General features: G+C 37.2%; 1 protein-coding gene across 4 annotated transcripts in view; it reads right to left on the reverse strand.

Annotated features, from left to right (window-relative positions):
- The window catches only part of TENT2 (terminal nucleotidyltransferase 2), a 49,795-nt gene extending 40,064 nt beyond the window's left edge, over positions 1-9,731 (reverse strand). The window contains exons 1-4 of one of the 4 annotated variants that reach the window (XM_081131839.1): positions 9,400-9,731; positions 3,344-3,517; positions 3,033-3,119; positions 168-405 (exon numbers count right to left, since the gene is read on the reverse strand). In XM_081131839.1, the coding sequence (XP_080987965.1) occupies positions 168-405; positions 3,033-3,119; positions 3,344-3,480 (462 nt within the window). In that variant the 5' untranslated portion in view covers positions 3,481-3,517; positions 9,400-9,731. The remainder of the gene's footprint in view (positions 1-167; positions 406-3,032; positions 3,120-3,343; positions 3,518-9,399) is intronic. The other 3 variants (XM_081131838.1, XM_081131837.1, XM_081131840.1) reach the window with 3 other exon arrangements.
- Positions 9,732-18,419: the final 8,688 nt, after the last annotated feature.

The raw sequence follows: 18,419 nt of genomic DNA on the forward strand, positions 1-18,419 counted from the left end.
AAATTAAAATCTCAAATTTCAACAGAAACCTGTGTTGGACAGTATTTTAAACAGAACAATACAGGTATGTTCTACTCAATCCAAGCCATTAGGTATTTTTGATACTTTTAATACGTTATTTATATTAACTTCCCAAAACATAAAACTAAAATCTACATTATCATTACCTTATCTTTGGCCTCAGGCAGTGTCATTTCTCTAGGTTCTAAAATTGGCATTTCTCGAAAAGGTGGAACGCATCTGACAATATCTGGTACATAATTTGTATGAAACAATGGTGGCATTGAGTATCTTCTTTCACCTGATAAAGGCACTATGTGGTTAACTATAGTTGGCTCTTGGTGAGGTGAATGGAAACGTTGCCGTTTACCGTCAAGAGGAAGGTTTTTTTCATCGCTTAATCTCCTGAAAACAAGCAATATACCTTAGTAAAGGTGTAACTTCCTGGTAACAAACAGAAAACAATTAAGAATATATAAATAACATGACAATACTGACTCTTTCAGCAAGGCCACATTATTAGTTCTATGTGAATCTTAAAATACCCATTTTCAGCACAAAAGATGCCTTAGAAAATACACCTTAGGGAAAAAAATGCATATAAAAAAACCAAACTACATATATAGAGTGTCCCCAAAAAATGTAAACACACACTTTGAATAATTATAAAGGCAGTGTTTATTAAAATACATTTCATTTTCAAAATGGAGCTATCAGCTGTTAAAGTATGTATACTTTTGGGGGGGGACACCCTATATACATTAAGGTGTATCTCCTACTCTTAAACTACCCCAATGTTTCATCTCAGCAGTGAAAACTCTATAGAAAAATTCCTATTACAGAATCACTAACAACAAAAGATCTAAACGCTAACATGAAGAAGATAACATTAAGTGAATTGAATGCTATATATAAAAAAGGCACTGAGTCCACCTATGTTCTGACGCCATCGGTAGGAAAGACCAAATTAAGCGATATTTACTTTTTTTAAAAAGCTATAAAGATATTGGACAAGTAAGAAAATTTGAAAATGATGTACATTTCAGATAATATTTAGTGTTAAATTTCTTGGATGTGAACAATGTATATTTGGTTATTTAGGAGAAAATCCTTGTTTTTAGGAGGAATGCACTGATATGTACTGGAGTAAAGTGAAATGATGTCAACAACTTATTTTCATATGGTTCAGAAAAAAATGTGGGAATAGAGACAGAGGCAGAAAAAAAATAATGTAGCAGAATTTTAAATGATGAATTTAGGTTAATAGAATACAGGTGTTCATTTATTATTATTTAAATTTTTCTGGATGCTTAAAATTTTTCAAAATAAAAGGCAAGGGGGAAATCATTAAAAGAAATTATCTGTTGAAAAAAATAAATTTGCTTCACTGATAAATATTAAGTTGTTCATGTAGGTAATACTTTTTGCCATGGAAGTGATCCAATTCCTTTTAAGCTCTAAAATTCTACCTGGCATAGAAACCTGAAGGTTTTTATTATAATACTCCTTAGGGATTATCCCAATTTCTCTCTCCTTCAAAGACCCACAAATAACTGGAACTCCTACACCTGGTTCACTAAAAGTGAACAGTGCTAAAAACATAAGAAGTATAGTTAAGATTTTTTAAACATTAAAAGTAACTTAGAGCTTTATATTTTGAATATCTTCTATTGAGAATACCAACTTTATTTTTAGAAATATGTATAAACATGAACTAATGGAATTTATTTTCATTCATGATTCACAAATTGGCTATCAAGGCAATTTCCAAAAATTAAAAATGTGAATAAACTCAATACTTTTAGCATCATTATATAGCTTTCCACAATGACAACTTTGAAGAACAACTCACAGTGCTGCTAAGCGCGGGACGTAGAGCCAGACCTCCTGGGTTCATACCACAATTATGCCAATTCTACTTGAATAACTAATTGCTTAACCACTGTGTGCTTCAGCTTTCTCCTCAACAGAAGACGGATAACAGTACCTACCTCATAGTGTTGTGAAGCTTAATCAGATTATTTGTAAAGTCCTTAGAATAATGTCTACTACACACAGTGTGATCAGTAATTCTTAGGTAGTGTTATTTTTAACCAGACAAAAAATTATGAAATATTTATATATGCTTTAAATAGCAACATCTTTCAAATACTGCCAAATCATATTTTAATAATCACCTCTAAAGCTCTATTACTAATTACTCTGTGATAGGTCAGTTTCTTTTCATCAAACTGGTTAAAATTAATTGGCTCTTGATTTCTTGATAGAAAGCTTTATGTCATATAAAAATTTTCTTTATAATATTTATCACAGAACCTTACCTGGATAAGATTTAGATAAACAAAATAGTAGTACACTTTACTAGAAATAAGGACCAAACTGTGTCCCCCTCAAAAGTCCTATGTTTAAGCCCTAACCCCCAGTATCTCAAAATGTGACTATATTTGGACATAGAGGCTTTAAAGAAGTTAAAATAAGGTCATTAGGGTGGATCCTAATCCAATATGACTACTGTCCTTAGAAGAAGAGATTAGGATAGAGAAAACACTGACACAGGGATAACCATGTGAAAACACAGGGAGAAGGTAGCCATCTTCAAGCCAAAGAGGGAAGCTTCAGAATAAGCCAAACCTGTCAACATCTGGATCTTGGAATTCTAGCCTCTAGAATTGTGAGAAAGTAAATTCTGCTGCTTAAGTCACCCAGTCTGCTATACTTTATGGCAGCCCTAGCATACAAATACAGAAAGCCATCTGATTTAGTTAAAAATCTCAATTAAAAGTCATTTTCTCAAGAAATATAGCTTCATTACATCTAAAACTTATAACCACAGGAATAAATAAAGGATTCCTAAAATTCTTTAAGTACTACATAGAAGTTTTAAAATTCTGTGACAGGACTGATCACACAGATCCCAGAAAAAAAAAAATTTAGGACACAGTGTCCATACAATTTTAATAAAAGATACATCGTTACACAGTTCTACGAAATGCAAAATTTTCTTTTAAAATAATTAAATAAGAAATACTTACTTCCTTCCTCGAAATAATGGGGAAAATGAAGTCTGTATTGGACTGACATTTCCATATAACTGCTGTAATGACACAGCTCTAGACAAGCTACCAAAAACAAAGAACAGTAGTAATAAACATTTTTTCCTTAAAAAACAAATCAAAAAGAAAAAAAAACAATTTCAGAAAAAATAAATTATTTCACTGATCAAAAGAAAATAAGTCATAATGACATTTTCTCTAACTTCAAACATTTCATGTAATAAGGGTTTATACATCAAGTAGAAAACAAAATTTACAAGTGATATGGGCCAAAATATTACCATACTTACTCTGCATTCTGAAAGTTGAACTGTGCATCTATGAGCTGCTGGTGTGAATAAAGAGCTGGCGACAGAGCGAAGAAGTTATTATGTTGTTGATGGTTTGGAGTGAAAGGTGGGCGACCCAAAATTGAGTTTGGGAACATGCTCTTGTTCACTAAAAGTGAACATGTATTCTTCCACCTAGAATGTTTTTAAAAGACAAATTATTATAGCTTAAAGTTATCGAACTCTTTGGTAACTAGTGTCCACTATTTAAAACAATTAGTACCAAGTTATGAATTTCATTTGCAAAATTATTTTTTAAAGTTTAAACAGATCTCTTAAGTTATATTATAGGTAACAAAAAACTTACTAATAATGAATTTTAAATCTAGATTAACCATAGTATAGTATTATTCAAATGATAGTATAATATGTTAAGTTTCAAATTTTCTGATGAATGTACCTTAATAAATTTACTCTAATATCAATAAATCTTTGGAAATCAAGTTATTACCACATACTCAGAAAATAACTCTGATAATAAAAAGAAACCAAGAGAACCAGTAATGAAATCCTATAAATTCTTACATTTGTTCCCAATATAACTTACATAAAGGTATAAGCCATCATATGACAATCTAACTCCAATGTTTGAGATCTTATATCTGATCAAATAAGGGAAGGAATTTGTATTGCTTAATAACTATTTATAAAATTGTGAGATTCCCTTCAAAGTCTAAATAACTTATATAAAGGACTTTCAATAAAAGAGGGCTTGTTCCACAAGAATGGGGAAAATGTGTATACAAACTAATCAGAACCATTCACTGACCCAGGCAGGAGACTGGAATCTGTATTTATTCTTTTGCAATGAATGATCTCAAAAGGCTTCAAACTTACAAAGAGTAGGGTAAGGTAACAAATTGAAAACAAGAATTAACTCTACAAAGTAAAATTAACCCCCAGTCCACCCTCCTAAAGCAGGAAATTAGAAAACTCATCTATGGAATAACTGAGAAAAAACACACAAACACACACATATAATACAGTAACCAGAGAACCTATATAATGCAGTAACAGTTTTCCACCACAGAAAAGTTAAGCCTGCTAGCAAGTACAATGAAGCCTACTACTGAATTGCCCACCCATGCACACAGAGCTTCTAATTAGATTTCTAACAGCTCTCACTTAAAATAGACATCATGAATCGCCAGAAGAAAAAGAAAACCTGAGAAGAAACAGAAATAATGCCAAGAACAAATGAAAACTCAATGTTAAAAACCCCATAACTAATGAAAAAACATTTCATATACAGAACAAGAATATATCGCTTAAAAAACAGAAAGGGCTCTTGGAAAGTGCTAAACTGAAAGCAGAAATTCCAGCAGATAGTTAAAAGATAACATTGAGGAAATGTCAGAAGAAACAAAAAGGAAAAACTGATGAGGGCAGAAGGGAAACAGGACAATAGGAGAGAAAATAGAAGAGAATAAAACTATGTGGTCCAATATCCAACATAACAGAAGCTCCAGGAAGAACAGAGAAAGAAATTACCAAATAAATAAAAAATAAATAAAATTTCCAAGACTGAAGAACACCAATCCTTACATTTAAAGGACCCGATGAGTACAAAACAGTTTAAAAAATATATATATATATATCAAGGCATACTACAGTGAAATTTCAGAATTTCAGGATATTAGGAATATTACAGAGGAAAATGTTACAAACAAAGGGCTGGTAATCAAAATGGCTTTAAAGCAACAGTAGAAACCACAAGATAATGAAGTCAATGCCTTCAAGTTTCTGAAGAAAACATTCTCAAGCTATAATTCTATACCCAGCTATACTATCAATGCAAAGGAAAATAAGAACCTGTTCAGACATGTAAGGTATCAAAAAAAAAAGAAAATCTGGGGTCTAGGAAAAAGAAAATCCAACACAGGGCAGAGACAAAGTAAATTACCCAGGATGATGGTAAAGGGAAGCTAACAGCTTAAATTAGAGCAGAAGGACAGAGGGCTTCAAGAACATATCCAAGGAGAAAAAACAGTTGACTGATAAATTACCTGATGTATTTGACCATGGAGAGAGCAGAAGTAATGATAGGAACAGAAAAGCAGCAAGTTAAAAATAAAAGAAATTACTAAACTACAGAAAAAAACACATTCAAAGGATTATATAAGAAAGTAAATATAATCAGTTACCTACCAGATTCCTACAACAGAAACAATGAAAATGCAAAAATGATATTTATATCATTTACTATGCATTGTATTTAAATATTACATATATTCATATATTATGTTTACATTTATATACATCACAATTTATTATGAAAGCAAGTACATAAAGGTACTAAGTCTTCATTTTCAGCAGACGTCAATTCAAAGAATGAGCTATGAAAGTTTTTGTTTTTTTAGAACAAAGGAAAAGAACACTGAAGCAGCTAAAAAATGGTAGTTGCCTCTGGGGATTGAGACCAGATGGTTGGAAAAACTGGAGGAGACAACAGAAGAGAAAAAGAGAAAGATCTGCAAAAAATAAATCACTCATACAAGCTTTGTCCCCTTTTTTTCAATTCTGTAAGATTAAAATTCCCGCCCTAGCAAGTTTTGCTCAGTGGTTAGAGTGTCAGCCTGCAGAGTGAAGGGTAATGGGTTCAATTCCGGCCAAGGGCATGTACCTCAGTTGCAGGCTTGATCTCCCACCCAGGTCAAGGTGTGTGTGGGAGGCAACCAATCAATGTGTCTCTCTCACAACGTTTCTCCCTCTCTCTCTCCCCCTTCCCTTTCCAAAAGCAATGGAAAAAATAACCTCGGGTGAGGATTAAAAAACAAAAAACGATTAAAATTCCCTAAGCTGGGCACAGATAGTGAGTCCAGGGTTCAAACAGATTTTGTTTTCTTGGTTTTCTAATAGCCGAGGATTTTTTTATTTTTAGAGAAACATGGATGGGCAGCCTCCCGCATGCACCCCAACTGGGGATCAACCTACAAGCTAGGTATGTGCCCCAACGGAGAATCGAATCTGCAACCTTTTGGTGGGATGACACTCCAACCGAACCACTGGCCAGGGCAGATTCAAACAGATTTTGGACAAGAGTCTCTGACCACCATCAGATCTCACCCCAAATAACTGACTCTCTAATTTGAACTAAAGACAAATGTTACCTCCAGAAAACAATAGTTTGTCAACTTTCTTCAGCAGGCCTTTATCTCTTGTTGCAGGAGATTTTTTTTTAAAGCAATCCCATCAAATTTACTACACTGTACTGATTTTAACTACTCAGAGGAAATGGAAAATTTCTTGAACCAAGAAGGATTCCAGAGAATCCTTTACTAAAAGTAAACTCAATAATCACGGAATGTGTTTCAAGACTGGCAACTAATGCCTTATTCTAGACCCTTTGCCCGGGTTCATACTTGCTTGGCCTTCTTTATTCTGCTGCCCTGACTCAAATCCCCATAAGACAGAATTCCTTTTTCATATGATTCCTGAGAAAATGACATTAAATACAAGTCATTATAGTGATGAATTTTGCTTGATATTTTCATTTTGTTGAAATACAGATATTATAGATATGATCAACAAGGGATGGAATTTGTATTCAGAAAAACTAGAATTAAAATGTTTTACTTTCAGATTTATTTAAATCAGTTCACAGTTAAAATCCAAAGGCACTTTGTTTATACCTATAAATAATACAAGGTGGGCCAAAAGTAGGTTTACAGTTGTGAGTACGTGCAACAATTTAGTCTTGTATTATTTGTTAACTATTGTATTATTTTCCATATGAACACCTGTAATCCTACTTTTGCTCCACCCTGTATGTCTGTTTTTCTTCCAGACCCAAATAAAGTCCTATACACATACATTCAGATTTGAAGATCAAAAATGACTTAATAGCTAGACCTCACCTATTGCTATCCCACTACAAGGTCAGATCCGAACTAAGAATAAGGCAGACGATGTCTTATGGCCCAGAAGTACTCTACAAAGCTAATGACCAAATTATTCAAGGCTTAAAAGTTTAGAATGATTCCATAGCCAAAAGTTTACTTTAGGGTAAATATTGAGTTCAACCTGTCCCAAATTCCCAGAAAAGCACTGAAGTTTTTGGAGTCCCTCGAAAACAAAGTATTTGTCAGGTTCTCCTAAGTATCAATCTTGGCCTTCAAGTCTGGCTCTTAATAAGTTGGGCCTCAAAGTAAAGAGGAACATTCCTAGGGAATGTAACCAGTGGCATTCAACACTCCCCAATATTAGAATCCTGTGGGACCACCTAGAAATAAGGAAGTAAACCAAAAGCCCATGAATGTCGATTCTTCTTTCTAACATTTTTTGTAATACATTTCAACTCTGATGTTTATGAAGATGAAAATGTCACCAAAATAATAATCTATCATAAACAATATAAGGGGTCATTTTTTTAAAAGAATATAGTTTCAGCAAAACTATTATGACACCAGAATTAAGTGGATCACCATAGAATTTGAAATATTTTTATGTTCTGAATAAAGGCTTCACTAAGTAGATAATGATCTATATAAAACACTACTTCACATTAGCTGTGGTAGCAAGTATAAGAAATTTTATAATAAATAAATGAAATACAGATATTGGTGGTATCCTATTTTTCTTAGGTTGCAAGTTATATTTCTCATTCTGTACTAGACTATGACATAGAATAACCTAGGTAAATTATGAACTGTTTTAAAACCATTGCATTGGTTCTGGCGGTAAGGAATCTTTAGGGTTGCTTCTTGACCCAATGGGAAACTATACAGGTTCATTTGTAAATAATGATACATGACAAGCTGTAACAGATTAGTTTACAAAGTAATTCCTAGTGCTATAGTATTTGATCCTGTACCTTAGAACTCAGAATTTGTCCTAAACTTGACCTCTCCTCCAAGGAATTAGAGAACACCCAAGGTTACATAATTCCTTCATCATGATTCCTTGGAATGCAGAATCCAACTAGTATAAAAATCAGAACTGTAGTGGCTAAATCAAGTTATCTGTCCACTTTGTCCAAATGTCTCTGATCCATCCCCTAAACTCACTCCTTTTTTTCACAATGCAGAAAGCCCAATTCCTAAATCCTGTTCACCCACTGTGAAAACCACCCGCAGGTTTCGAAAGGACACTTTTTATTAAGAATTAAACTCCGAGTGTTGAAAAATAATCTAGTCACACGGTTTGAAACGAACAGTTCTTAAATGACCTGTTTCACATGGAGCCGATCCGTTACACATCATTTCCAGATCAGACTGAATGCGGTTAGGGCACCAACAAAGTAATGTTACTATTATTGGCTATCAGTACATAGTAAGAGCCTTTTGGCTGTTAATCAGTACATGTTAATGCCTTGTGATAATAAACCATACAATATGATGGCATTTACAAAAATAGACTGTTACCTGTAATACAAACACACAAACTCAGTCTTCAGTTAGGCTCTCTTTACTCACAAAATCACATACTGCACATCCGTGAGAGTTGCCAAGTTAGCTTGCGATTTCAGTTTATGATTCTTTGTTGTTCACCCTACCGGAATACGCAAACTACAACAACTGCTCTTTTTAAACAAAGGGCTCAGAGGGCTAAAACAACACAGGTTACTTTTTAATCCGGAAGTTGTGAGACACATCAAGCCCTCGTATTCTGGCCTAGAGAGAGAGATGAAGAGCCCATCCACAAAGGCTGCACGGGAAAGCAGGGGAACATCCTGACAGCCCTAATCTGTGCACTCTTCCTGTAAAGCAAAGAACTGAGGCAATGTCATGCCCATTTAAACCAGCCTTTAGAACACCATGCAGGGATCCCAAGACAATCTTCCTCTTTTGGTCCTGGACTGAGGGCAGGCATGAGGAAGAGGAACGAGTGGAGAAAAGTAAACGGTCCTAAGATTGTTCAAAAAGTACAGCAGCCTGGGGCCGCCCATAGTCTGGGAAGAGCTACTGCCGGAAGCTCCCACGCAAAGCAAAACAGTACAGTTTCAAAAAAAGTTCCCCGCGTCCCGCCCGCGACCTGGGCCTACAGGGTGCGCCCCTCTCCGAAACCCTCTCACTCACAGATGTCCTTGGGGCAGGGCCTACCGGCACTGCCCGCCCAAGAGCTCCAAGGCCGGCGCAGCGGCGGCCCCACGCGCGCGCCCGTAGCTCTCGCCTCGGCCGAGGGAGGTAGCGGCGCGCGGAACGGCGAGGCCTGCCTGCGAACGCCGACTGCGTTCCAAACGCCGAACTCGGCGGCCCGGGAGGGGAGACGCGGGAAGAGGCAGGGCCGGCAGGGGTGTGGAAGGCTGAGGGCGGCGGCAAGCGGCGGAAGACCAAAAAGTCGCCCAAAAAGAGGCTCAGAAAGCCCAGTCGGAAACACCCGGAAGACCAACGTGACCCCGGATGGGAAGAGCGGGGAAGTCACACTTCCGGCAACACCCCCGCCCCTGGGGAGGGGGGCTGTGCTAGAACGCGCAGGCGCACGGCCGCTGGGTCCCGCCGGGCCGGAGACAGCGGCTCAGCAGCTCGCGGAGAGGCCTGGGACTCTCGCGAGACTGCAGCCCTCGGCCGTAGGCGGCGGGCGGGCAGCGCGAGGTCGGGCACGGCAGCTCTTGCTCTGATAAGCGTTTGTTACGCGTCCTTCGGGTCTCAGTCCCGCGGCTCCTCTTCAGAGACGCACCCTCCTGACCCAGTTCGCCTTCGCTGTCTGCACAGACTGGATTAAGCTTTCATTGCCCACCGCCACCCACCCGCCGCCAGGGACAGAGCTGCTGGGCATGAAAATCCCTCATTATCGCCCAAGCCTGGACTCAGCGCCTTACCCGAGATAACAGCTGGCGTTCCTTAACAAATATTTCTTCTTATATTGCTCTTTCTTCAAATATTATAATTTCTTCTTGAGTGAGCTTTAATAGTTGTGACGATATTTAAGTTGTTGAATTTACTGATGTAAATCTGTTAACAATATCCCTTTATTGTCCTTTTAATATATGTAGAATCTCCCCCTTCTCATTCCTGAAGTTGGTAGTTGGTGGCATCTTTCTTTCTCCCTGATCCGTCCGGGGAGAGGCTGATCAACTTGACCCATCTCAAATCACAAAGCCAGCTTTTGTTTTCATACATTTTTTCTCTATTGTTTTTTATTTCATTTATTTCTCCTCTTATGTTTATTTCCTTTCTTCTGCCTTTAATTTAAAAAAATTTTTAATTAATTTTATAGTTTCTTAACTTGAAAACTAAGGTCATCGATTTGAGATTTCTTCTTTTGTAATATAAGCGTTTGGTGTTCCTCAAAGTACTGCTTTAGCTGCATCCCAGGCATTCTAATATATTGTGTTTTCATTTTCCTTCATTTCAAAATACTTTCTAATTTCCCTATAGATTTTTCTTTGACTTGTGGGTTATTTGTGTGTTATGTAGTCTCCAAATATTGAGGTATTTTCCAGATATCTTTTTGTTATCAATTTCAAATTTAATCCCATTATGATCAAATAACATACTTTGTATAATTTGAATCATTTTAAATTTATTGAGACTTGTTCTTTGGCCCAGAATATGGTCTGTCTTGGTAAATGTGCAGTGTGCATTTAAAATGAATGTGTATTCTGCAGTTGTTGGGTGAAATGTGCTGCAAATGTTAATCACATCAAGTCGATTGATACTATTGTTCAAATCTTCAAAATCCTAGGGAATTTAGAACATACTTGCTGTCTATTCTATTAATTATTAAGAGAGAAGTATTAAAATATATGACTGTAATTGTGGATTATTCTAGTTTTCGTTGTTCTTATCAGATTTTGCTTTATGTATTTTGAAGCTCTGCTATTAGTTGCATAAACATTTAGAATTCTGTTATTTAAATGAATTTATCTTTAATGAAATTGATTATGAAAGTTATTTTATCATGAAATGATCCACTTTATAAATGACCCTCTTTTTTCTAGTAATAGTCTTTGCTCTAAAGTGTACTTTATCTGATGGTAATACCGCCACTCAGGCTTTTTTTTTTTTTGTAGTGTTAACATGGTGCATTTGTAAAGGTTCACTGAGTAATGCATATCTTTTAAATATTGACATATTTCATCCTGCACTATCAAAATATCATATTTGTTAATATCACTTCCAGTCTCATCAGAAGTATTTAGAAGCTGTCAAGATTAGTGTTGATGCAACTTTTACAAAATTCTTATTTTTTCTTGAAAGCTCAATTATATCAATGACAACAAATACTATCATTTGTTTTTCTCTGAACTGATAGTTCCACTTCATTTATTTTTGAGAAAATATTTACCAACTACTCAAATCTAAATAACCAATTTATTGTTAATAGGTATTTTAATAAAAATTATAAAAGCAGCTAGTTCAGCTTGCAACTCAAATGATCCCACAGGCGCTTTTCCTTGAGATAATTATACTTCTTTGATATGCAGTAGAAGCGCCTCATGAATACTTCCTATTTTTTTCATACAAAATATTTTCAAAGATGTGAATTTAAGGGTCAGTATTTAATGGAATTAATAATTTTACTGCTTCATTAATAACATTCTTAAGTAAAATGTGATTTTTTTAAACTGCAAGAGAATGGCAGTGAAGAATGCAAGGACTAATGAACAAAATAGATCCGGAGGCATAGAAGCATGGAACAGACTGATGAGTCTCAGAGGGAAAGCAGGGGCGGAAGAGTGGGTGGGGGAGTGGGTGGGGAGCGATTAAGCAAAGAACTTATATGCATGTATGCATAACCCATGGACACAGACAATAAAGTGGACAAGGGGGGGAGGGGCGAGGATGCACGGATCCAGGGTGGAGGTGATCAATGGGGGAAAAAAAGGAGTACATCTGTAATACTTCCAACAATTAAGATAAATTTTTTTTAAAAAATACAAGGACTATTGATTTGTGCCAGTGGTCTTCAACTGGAGGCAATTTTGCCCCAGGGGACATTTAGCAACGTCTGGAGACATTTTTGATTGTCACAACTTTAGAGTAGGCATGGTTGCTACTGATACCTAATGAGTAGAAGCCAAGGATGCTGCTAAACATCCTAACAGTGCACAGGACAGCCCCCCACAAAAGGCATTACCCAGTCCAATGTTCCATTGTGTGGATGTAGCACACTTTGTTTATTCATCAGGTGATGGGCATTTGGGCTGTTTCCACTTTTTGGCTACTATGAATAATGCTGCTACAAACATTCATGTATCAGATTCTGTTTAAACATATGTCTTCAATTACTTTGGGTATATACCTAGGAGTGAAATATCTAGGTCATATGGTAACCCTGTGCTTAATTTTTTTGAGGGACTGCCAACTCTTTTCCAAAGTGCCTGCACCATTTACATTTCCACCAGCAGAGTATCGGCGTTCCATTTTCTCCACATACTTGTCAACACTTGTTACTTGATTATAGCCATCTTGATGGGTATGAAGTAGTATCTCGTGGTCTGCAGTGATATGCTTTGTAACCATCAAGGCAGATGTTAAAACAATGAAAAGTAAATAAATTCTTATTATCACTTTGACCTCATGACTCCTGAAAATGTCTGTGGATCACATTTTGACTATGACTAGAGCAGGGCATTGCAGCTTACTATATACCAGGTACCTTGCCAAGCACTTTATATAAATTCTCTTATAATCGAAATAACCGTCTCTAAAATTGCTACTTTTATTATCTTCACTGACAAGTGAGAAAAGTGAGTCTCAGCGAAGTCAAGCAATTTGCTCAATGTCCCACAAATAATTCCAAAAACAAGCTTTGAAAAATCTAGATAGCCTGAGCCCAGCACTCTGCCTCCTCCCCTAGCACAGTATACGTCCTTCCTGCACTCAACCCCGGCTGTGGGGCAGAGTCAGGGAAGAAGGGCAGCAGTAAGGGACTGGGGGCTTTAGATAAAGTAGATTTGTTGTTATTAATTTTATATTTGGCATGTGATTGGTGTCTTGAGCTCTTCTGTGATGTGCAGTCATCTACAGCTTTTAGGTTCCTTCATTCTTGCTTTATTAACTTACATCCCCATTCTCCTCTCCCTACCACTTTCTGCTATATCTAATGAAATATTTGCTTTCTGGAAAGGAGATGAGGCTAGAGAGACAGGTCATTCAGAGAGAAGTGAGAATCACCAGTCTACAAGGCTCTCTTGGTACAGAAGAGTCTTCAGAATCTACCTACTGAAGAAACGAAAGAATTTACAACCAGGTGCTGGGAGCACTACTTTCTTTGTGCATAAGTGCACTTCAGTATATTCAAAACTTCATCTTCAGCCCTGACAGCGTGGCTCAGCAGTTGAGCATCAACCTTGATGCAGATCACAGTTCAATTCTTGGTCAGGCCACATGCCTGGGTTGTGGGCGCCACCCCCGGGGGGTGTGCAGGCAACAGCTGATCAATGACTCTCTCATCACTGATGTTTCTATCTCTCTCTTGCTCTCTCCCTTCCTCTCTCCGAAATCAATAAGGACATTTTTTCTTTAAATTCATCTTCAGTGTTTCAGCACTTTTGCTTAAGCTTTGATATATATTAAAAACAAAGATGCAACCTCTCCCTAAGACAAAATGATATAAAGATGCTCTGGAGAAAATTACATGAAGCTGAAATCTGCAATTCATTCTGCAGTGTAGGACTACAGTGGTTTGTTTTGGATGTGGTAGTGTGTGAAGTGGAACAGAGAGAGTAGATAGAAACAACTCCTATTGTACTTTGTACCGGTTATATGCCATCTCACCTGGTGCATCTGTGTATCTTGGAGATGCAGTGGTCAAAAAGGCTGACCCAGTTCCTATCCTCACGTAGCTTGCAGTTCAGAGTGAATCACCTTTACAGATTTAGAAACAAAAATTTAATTTTAATGGTGATATCTGAGAAAAGGAATATACATGTTTCTATAAGAGCCAATGACGGGGGGACCTAACCTGTTATGGAGGGTGGGATGGCCACGGACACGCGCTGCTCAGGTCTCCCGCGTGGGAAGGGCAGCTGACTGACAGCCCCAGCTGCTGCGTCTCGGATCCACCACCACAGTCGGAGCCGAGGTCATGCTTCTCCTGAGCTGCAAATGGCCAGTGACTGAGCACAGCAGGAAACTAGTGCCAGCCCATCCCTGCAGGACACAGGACTCCTCTAAGGGGCAATGGGACTTGGGACCTCCCCATTTGCCTAGCCAAAACTTTCTTAGAACAGTGCTGCTTGCAGTCTTTTTCTACCCAATTCTCCCTTCTCTGCCTCCTTCAGACCTCCAGAGGAGCCTGGGCCGTGCCTGGTTGCTCTCGCTTCCTCCCCTTTATCTTCCATGGGACTCTAGTAAATCTCCTGCGAGTCTTTTCCTATCCTAGCATTCACTTCTGGAAGGCCTGAACGAACACAGCAGCCTTCCCCGAGAAAGTGCCATTTAAGCAGAGCCCTAAAGGAGCAGAAGTTAGATGATCATTTGAGAGAAGAGAAAGAACAGTCCTGAGTTAGACAGGACTTTGACACGGTGCCTGACACATGGTTAGTGCTCGATAAATATTGCTTGACTCGCTGGAATGCAAAGTGCTTTGTGTATGGCATATAATTATTCCTCATAAACAATTTTGCAAAAAAAAAAAAAGTTATATTATTATCCATAATTTACAAATGACAAAACTGAAGATCAGAGCTGTAAAGTAGCTTGTCCAAGGTCAGGCAGTAGTCGAAAAGTACAGCTAGAATACAAACTTAGATTTGTTTGTTGCCAAGCCTGATGTTTTTAACTGCTTAACTACCAAGTTATAGTGGCTCCCTTCAGAGGAATCGACGATGGGGTTCAAAAAGAAAATGCCTGTCTCGTTATAACTTTTTTAAATTCGTAATTCATCCAAAGGTCACCGACTCTTCTAAAAACAGGGCAGAGACATCCAGAATCACCCTAGTGATGCGTATGAAAGACATGAGATAGCTGGAAAGGATTTCATTAATGGAGTTTATGTTCTAAGGAGAGTTCTATACTTAGAGAAGCAGAAGCTTGAAAAAAATTCTAGGAAGTTCCTCTTCTTTAAATCATACCATATGGAGATACACAGATGTCTTTCTAATTAGGAAGGAGTGGCTAAAACCAGAGGTATAGGATAGGGTTAGATGATTATTACAGGATTAAAACTCTTCAAACTTACCAACTTCTCACTTTCCAGTGTGATCCTTCACATATCGTGTGTACACTTTCAAAGTTCATTCTTTGTATGCAGTTTGAGAATATATACTGGCTACAGAGTTGAACAGTGTTCTTGGGAACACAAAATGCACTGCTCTATAATTCTGTCTCTAGTGAGTCTATTGTAGAACAATCTTAGTGAATGATTATAGAATATTAGAACCAAAACGAAGTTTAGCGATTATCCCTGCCCCTTATTTTACATGTAAGAAAACAATGGCTGTATTAAATGTAGGAAAGGAAACAAATTAATATGTACTAAGTCATTTTAAGTAGATCAGCATATAATTTCAATTTAGATATGGTCTGAGAATAGTTAGCACAATCAGTGAAGGCAATTGCAGATTCTACACAAATACACTGTGAATATAGTTCTCTATTTATAGTTCTCAGTGGAGCCCTTAGAAATTTCAAGTTGAAATTACTGCCATAGGTTCTCATGCCTTTAGAAATTACTATAATAAAATATAAATTTTAGTAGGAATTTGCTCAGAGTGATAAATGACTGATTTGGTGGGGTGGAGGGTTAACAGAATTTATTGCTTCCTATGATTATGAAAGTAATGAAAGCTTATTGGAGAAATTTTGGAAACTACAGGAATGTATTATGAAGGAAATAAAAATTTTAAATTTATAAGATGCAATATAACTAAAGTCTGTGAGCTTGAAAATTGCCTTTTAAAAAGTTAATTTTATGAAGACCAAAAACAAAGCCAATCAATATTTCAATTTTTGTCATCACGAATGTTTGTTTAATAGGTATGATTCAATATGGGCTAGATTAATATCACAGTCTTTAACTTTTATTACTTTGAAAACTAGAAAATGTACAATGTAAGGCAATATTTTAAGAGATTCCAAAATAAATTCTGTGAATGCAAGGGCAATTTACTAGGTAATAAGGATCTAAAACATCTTAGTGGCAGGTTCCAAATAACTGGGTAGAATAACTGCAATTAAGTGAGTCAATTAGACCCCCCTCCCAAAAAAAACACCTCCTTTTTCTCATTGACCCAGTAGTCATTTTAAAAATAGTATTTGATTTTTCTAAGCTGAATTCTGAAATTAAATGGGTATGTAGACTTTTCAAGGTTATGAAGAGGTTAACGAATTCTAGGAAAGTGTAAAAGAATAAAATCAGTATCACAAACACTTCCTTACAAAATTCATCAGTAAGAATCTGTTTCACTTTTGCACTCTTCAATCTTTTTTCTTTCTGGGAAGGTTTTCACTCACAAATTCATTGTTCATTTATTTAATCAGCCGTTCAGTCAATCAACAAATCTCCCTTGAGCATCTGTGATTGGCCAGACTCTTTTCTAGGCAAATGGTTACAACTTGAATGTCACCATTTGGGATTTGGAGGGCTGTAGTAATGAAAACCTGAATACCGGAGACAGCTATTTAGAAAAGGAGCCCGAAGTTCAAAGCCAAGCAAGCAGCCTGGAAACAAGATTAAACCTCAACATGGGCTGGAAAGGTGCTTTCAAGAAATACAGTTTCATTCAAAAGAATCTTTCCTCAAAAGGAAAATGAAGAAAGGGGCTGGAAAAAAGGTGAACTTACTGTACAGAAAGGTAATTCTCGTAAGTATCAGAAGGCAATGCTCAAGTTTCTAAATTTTTCTATTTGTATTCTGCCTAGCTTTATACCACACTTTCTGCTCTTAACAATTTCTTCTTAGGAAGTTCCACTCAGGGAAGAACTTTTCAGGGTAATGTTAACCAGATGGCTTTTCCTAATCTTCCCCCCCCAAAAAAGCAAAGTAGGTTTTGAAAGTAACACTGCCACCTACAAGCAAGTACTTTGAAAAAAAAAAATGACTGAAATTCCAGTCATCTGGGTAGATGTCCAAGCTGCCAGAAATCTAACAATAAGGTTATGCAGTGGGCCTTCTGGTTTACAGAAAATAGAAATGTGACTAAAATAAAATAAGAGAAGAAAAATAACTTCAAAGTCTTGGCATCCTTCAATTACAAAAAGTCTATTTGCCTATGGGTCTTGTCTCTGTATTAGTTGTATCTTTCCAGTCACATGAGATCGTTGGCCAAGTTACTTTAACATCTCTGCATCTCAGTTTCCTTATCTGCATGGGGATATTATAACAGCATTTACCTTTTTTGCTGTGAAAATTAAATTCTTAATATTTTTTAAGAATGGTTAAACTTCAGCCCCAGCCAGTTTTGCTCAGTGGTTAGAGTGTCGGCCAGCGGACTGAAGGGTCCTGGGTTCAATTCCAGCCTACAAAACACATTTTAGAAATAGGACCTTTTTTCCTGCAAATGTTGCTCTCCTTTCACAGTACAACTTGGGTACATGGCTTTGCTAAAAGACCTTCTTCTTGCCCTGAGTGAGAAGAGGGAAGAACCGGGGGGGGGGGGGGGGGCAGTGCTGAGAGCACAGGGAAGATGAGGAAGGAACTGAGGGGTAGCTGGAGATGTGAGTCACGTCTAGGGAGGGGAATTGCAAAAAGAGAGAGAGCATTTCGGGAAATGGAAACAGCATATTGAAGGCCCCAAAGCTGGGAACCTGGAACATGTGTGAAACTAAAATAGGCCAGTATAACAGGAGTTTTGTTAACAAGACAAAGAATGGGTTGGTTTTTTAAAAAATATATGTTTTTATTGGTTTCAGAGGGAGGAAGGGAGAAGGGGAGAGAGCTAGAAACCACGTGCCCTGAGAATTGAACCGAAACCTCCCGGTTCATAGGTCAATGCTCAACCACTGAGCCACGCCGACAGGGGAAGAAAAAGGGTGGTTTTTGAGATAGAGCTGGAAATCAGAGAAAGCAGAACATTATGGGTCACATTAAGGAGCTTGGTCTTTATCCTAAGAAAAGAAAGGGTGGATTATTGAGAGAAATCTGGGGAATGCAAGTTAAATAAATATTGTAAAAGTCTGGCTAAGAGAGATTGAGAAGCTGGCCCATG

The sequence above is a fragment of the Miniopterus schreibersii genome, assembly GCF_964146895.1.
Source record: "Miniopterus schreibersii genome assembly, chromosome: 3".
NCBI classification, from domain to species: domain Eukaryota; kingdom Metazoa; phylum Chordata; class Mammalia; order Chiroptera; family Miniopteridae; genus Miniopterus; species Miniopterus schreibersii.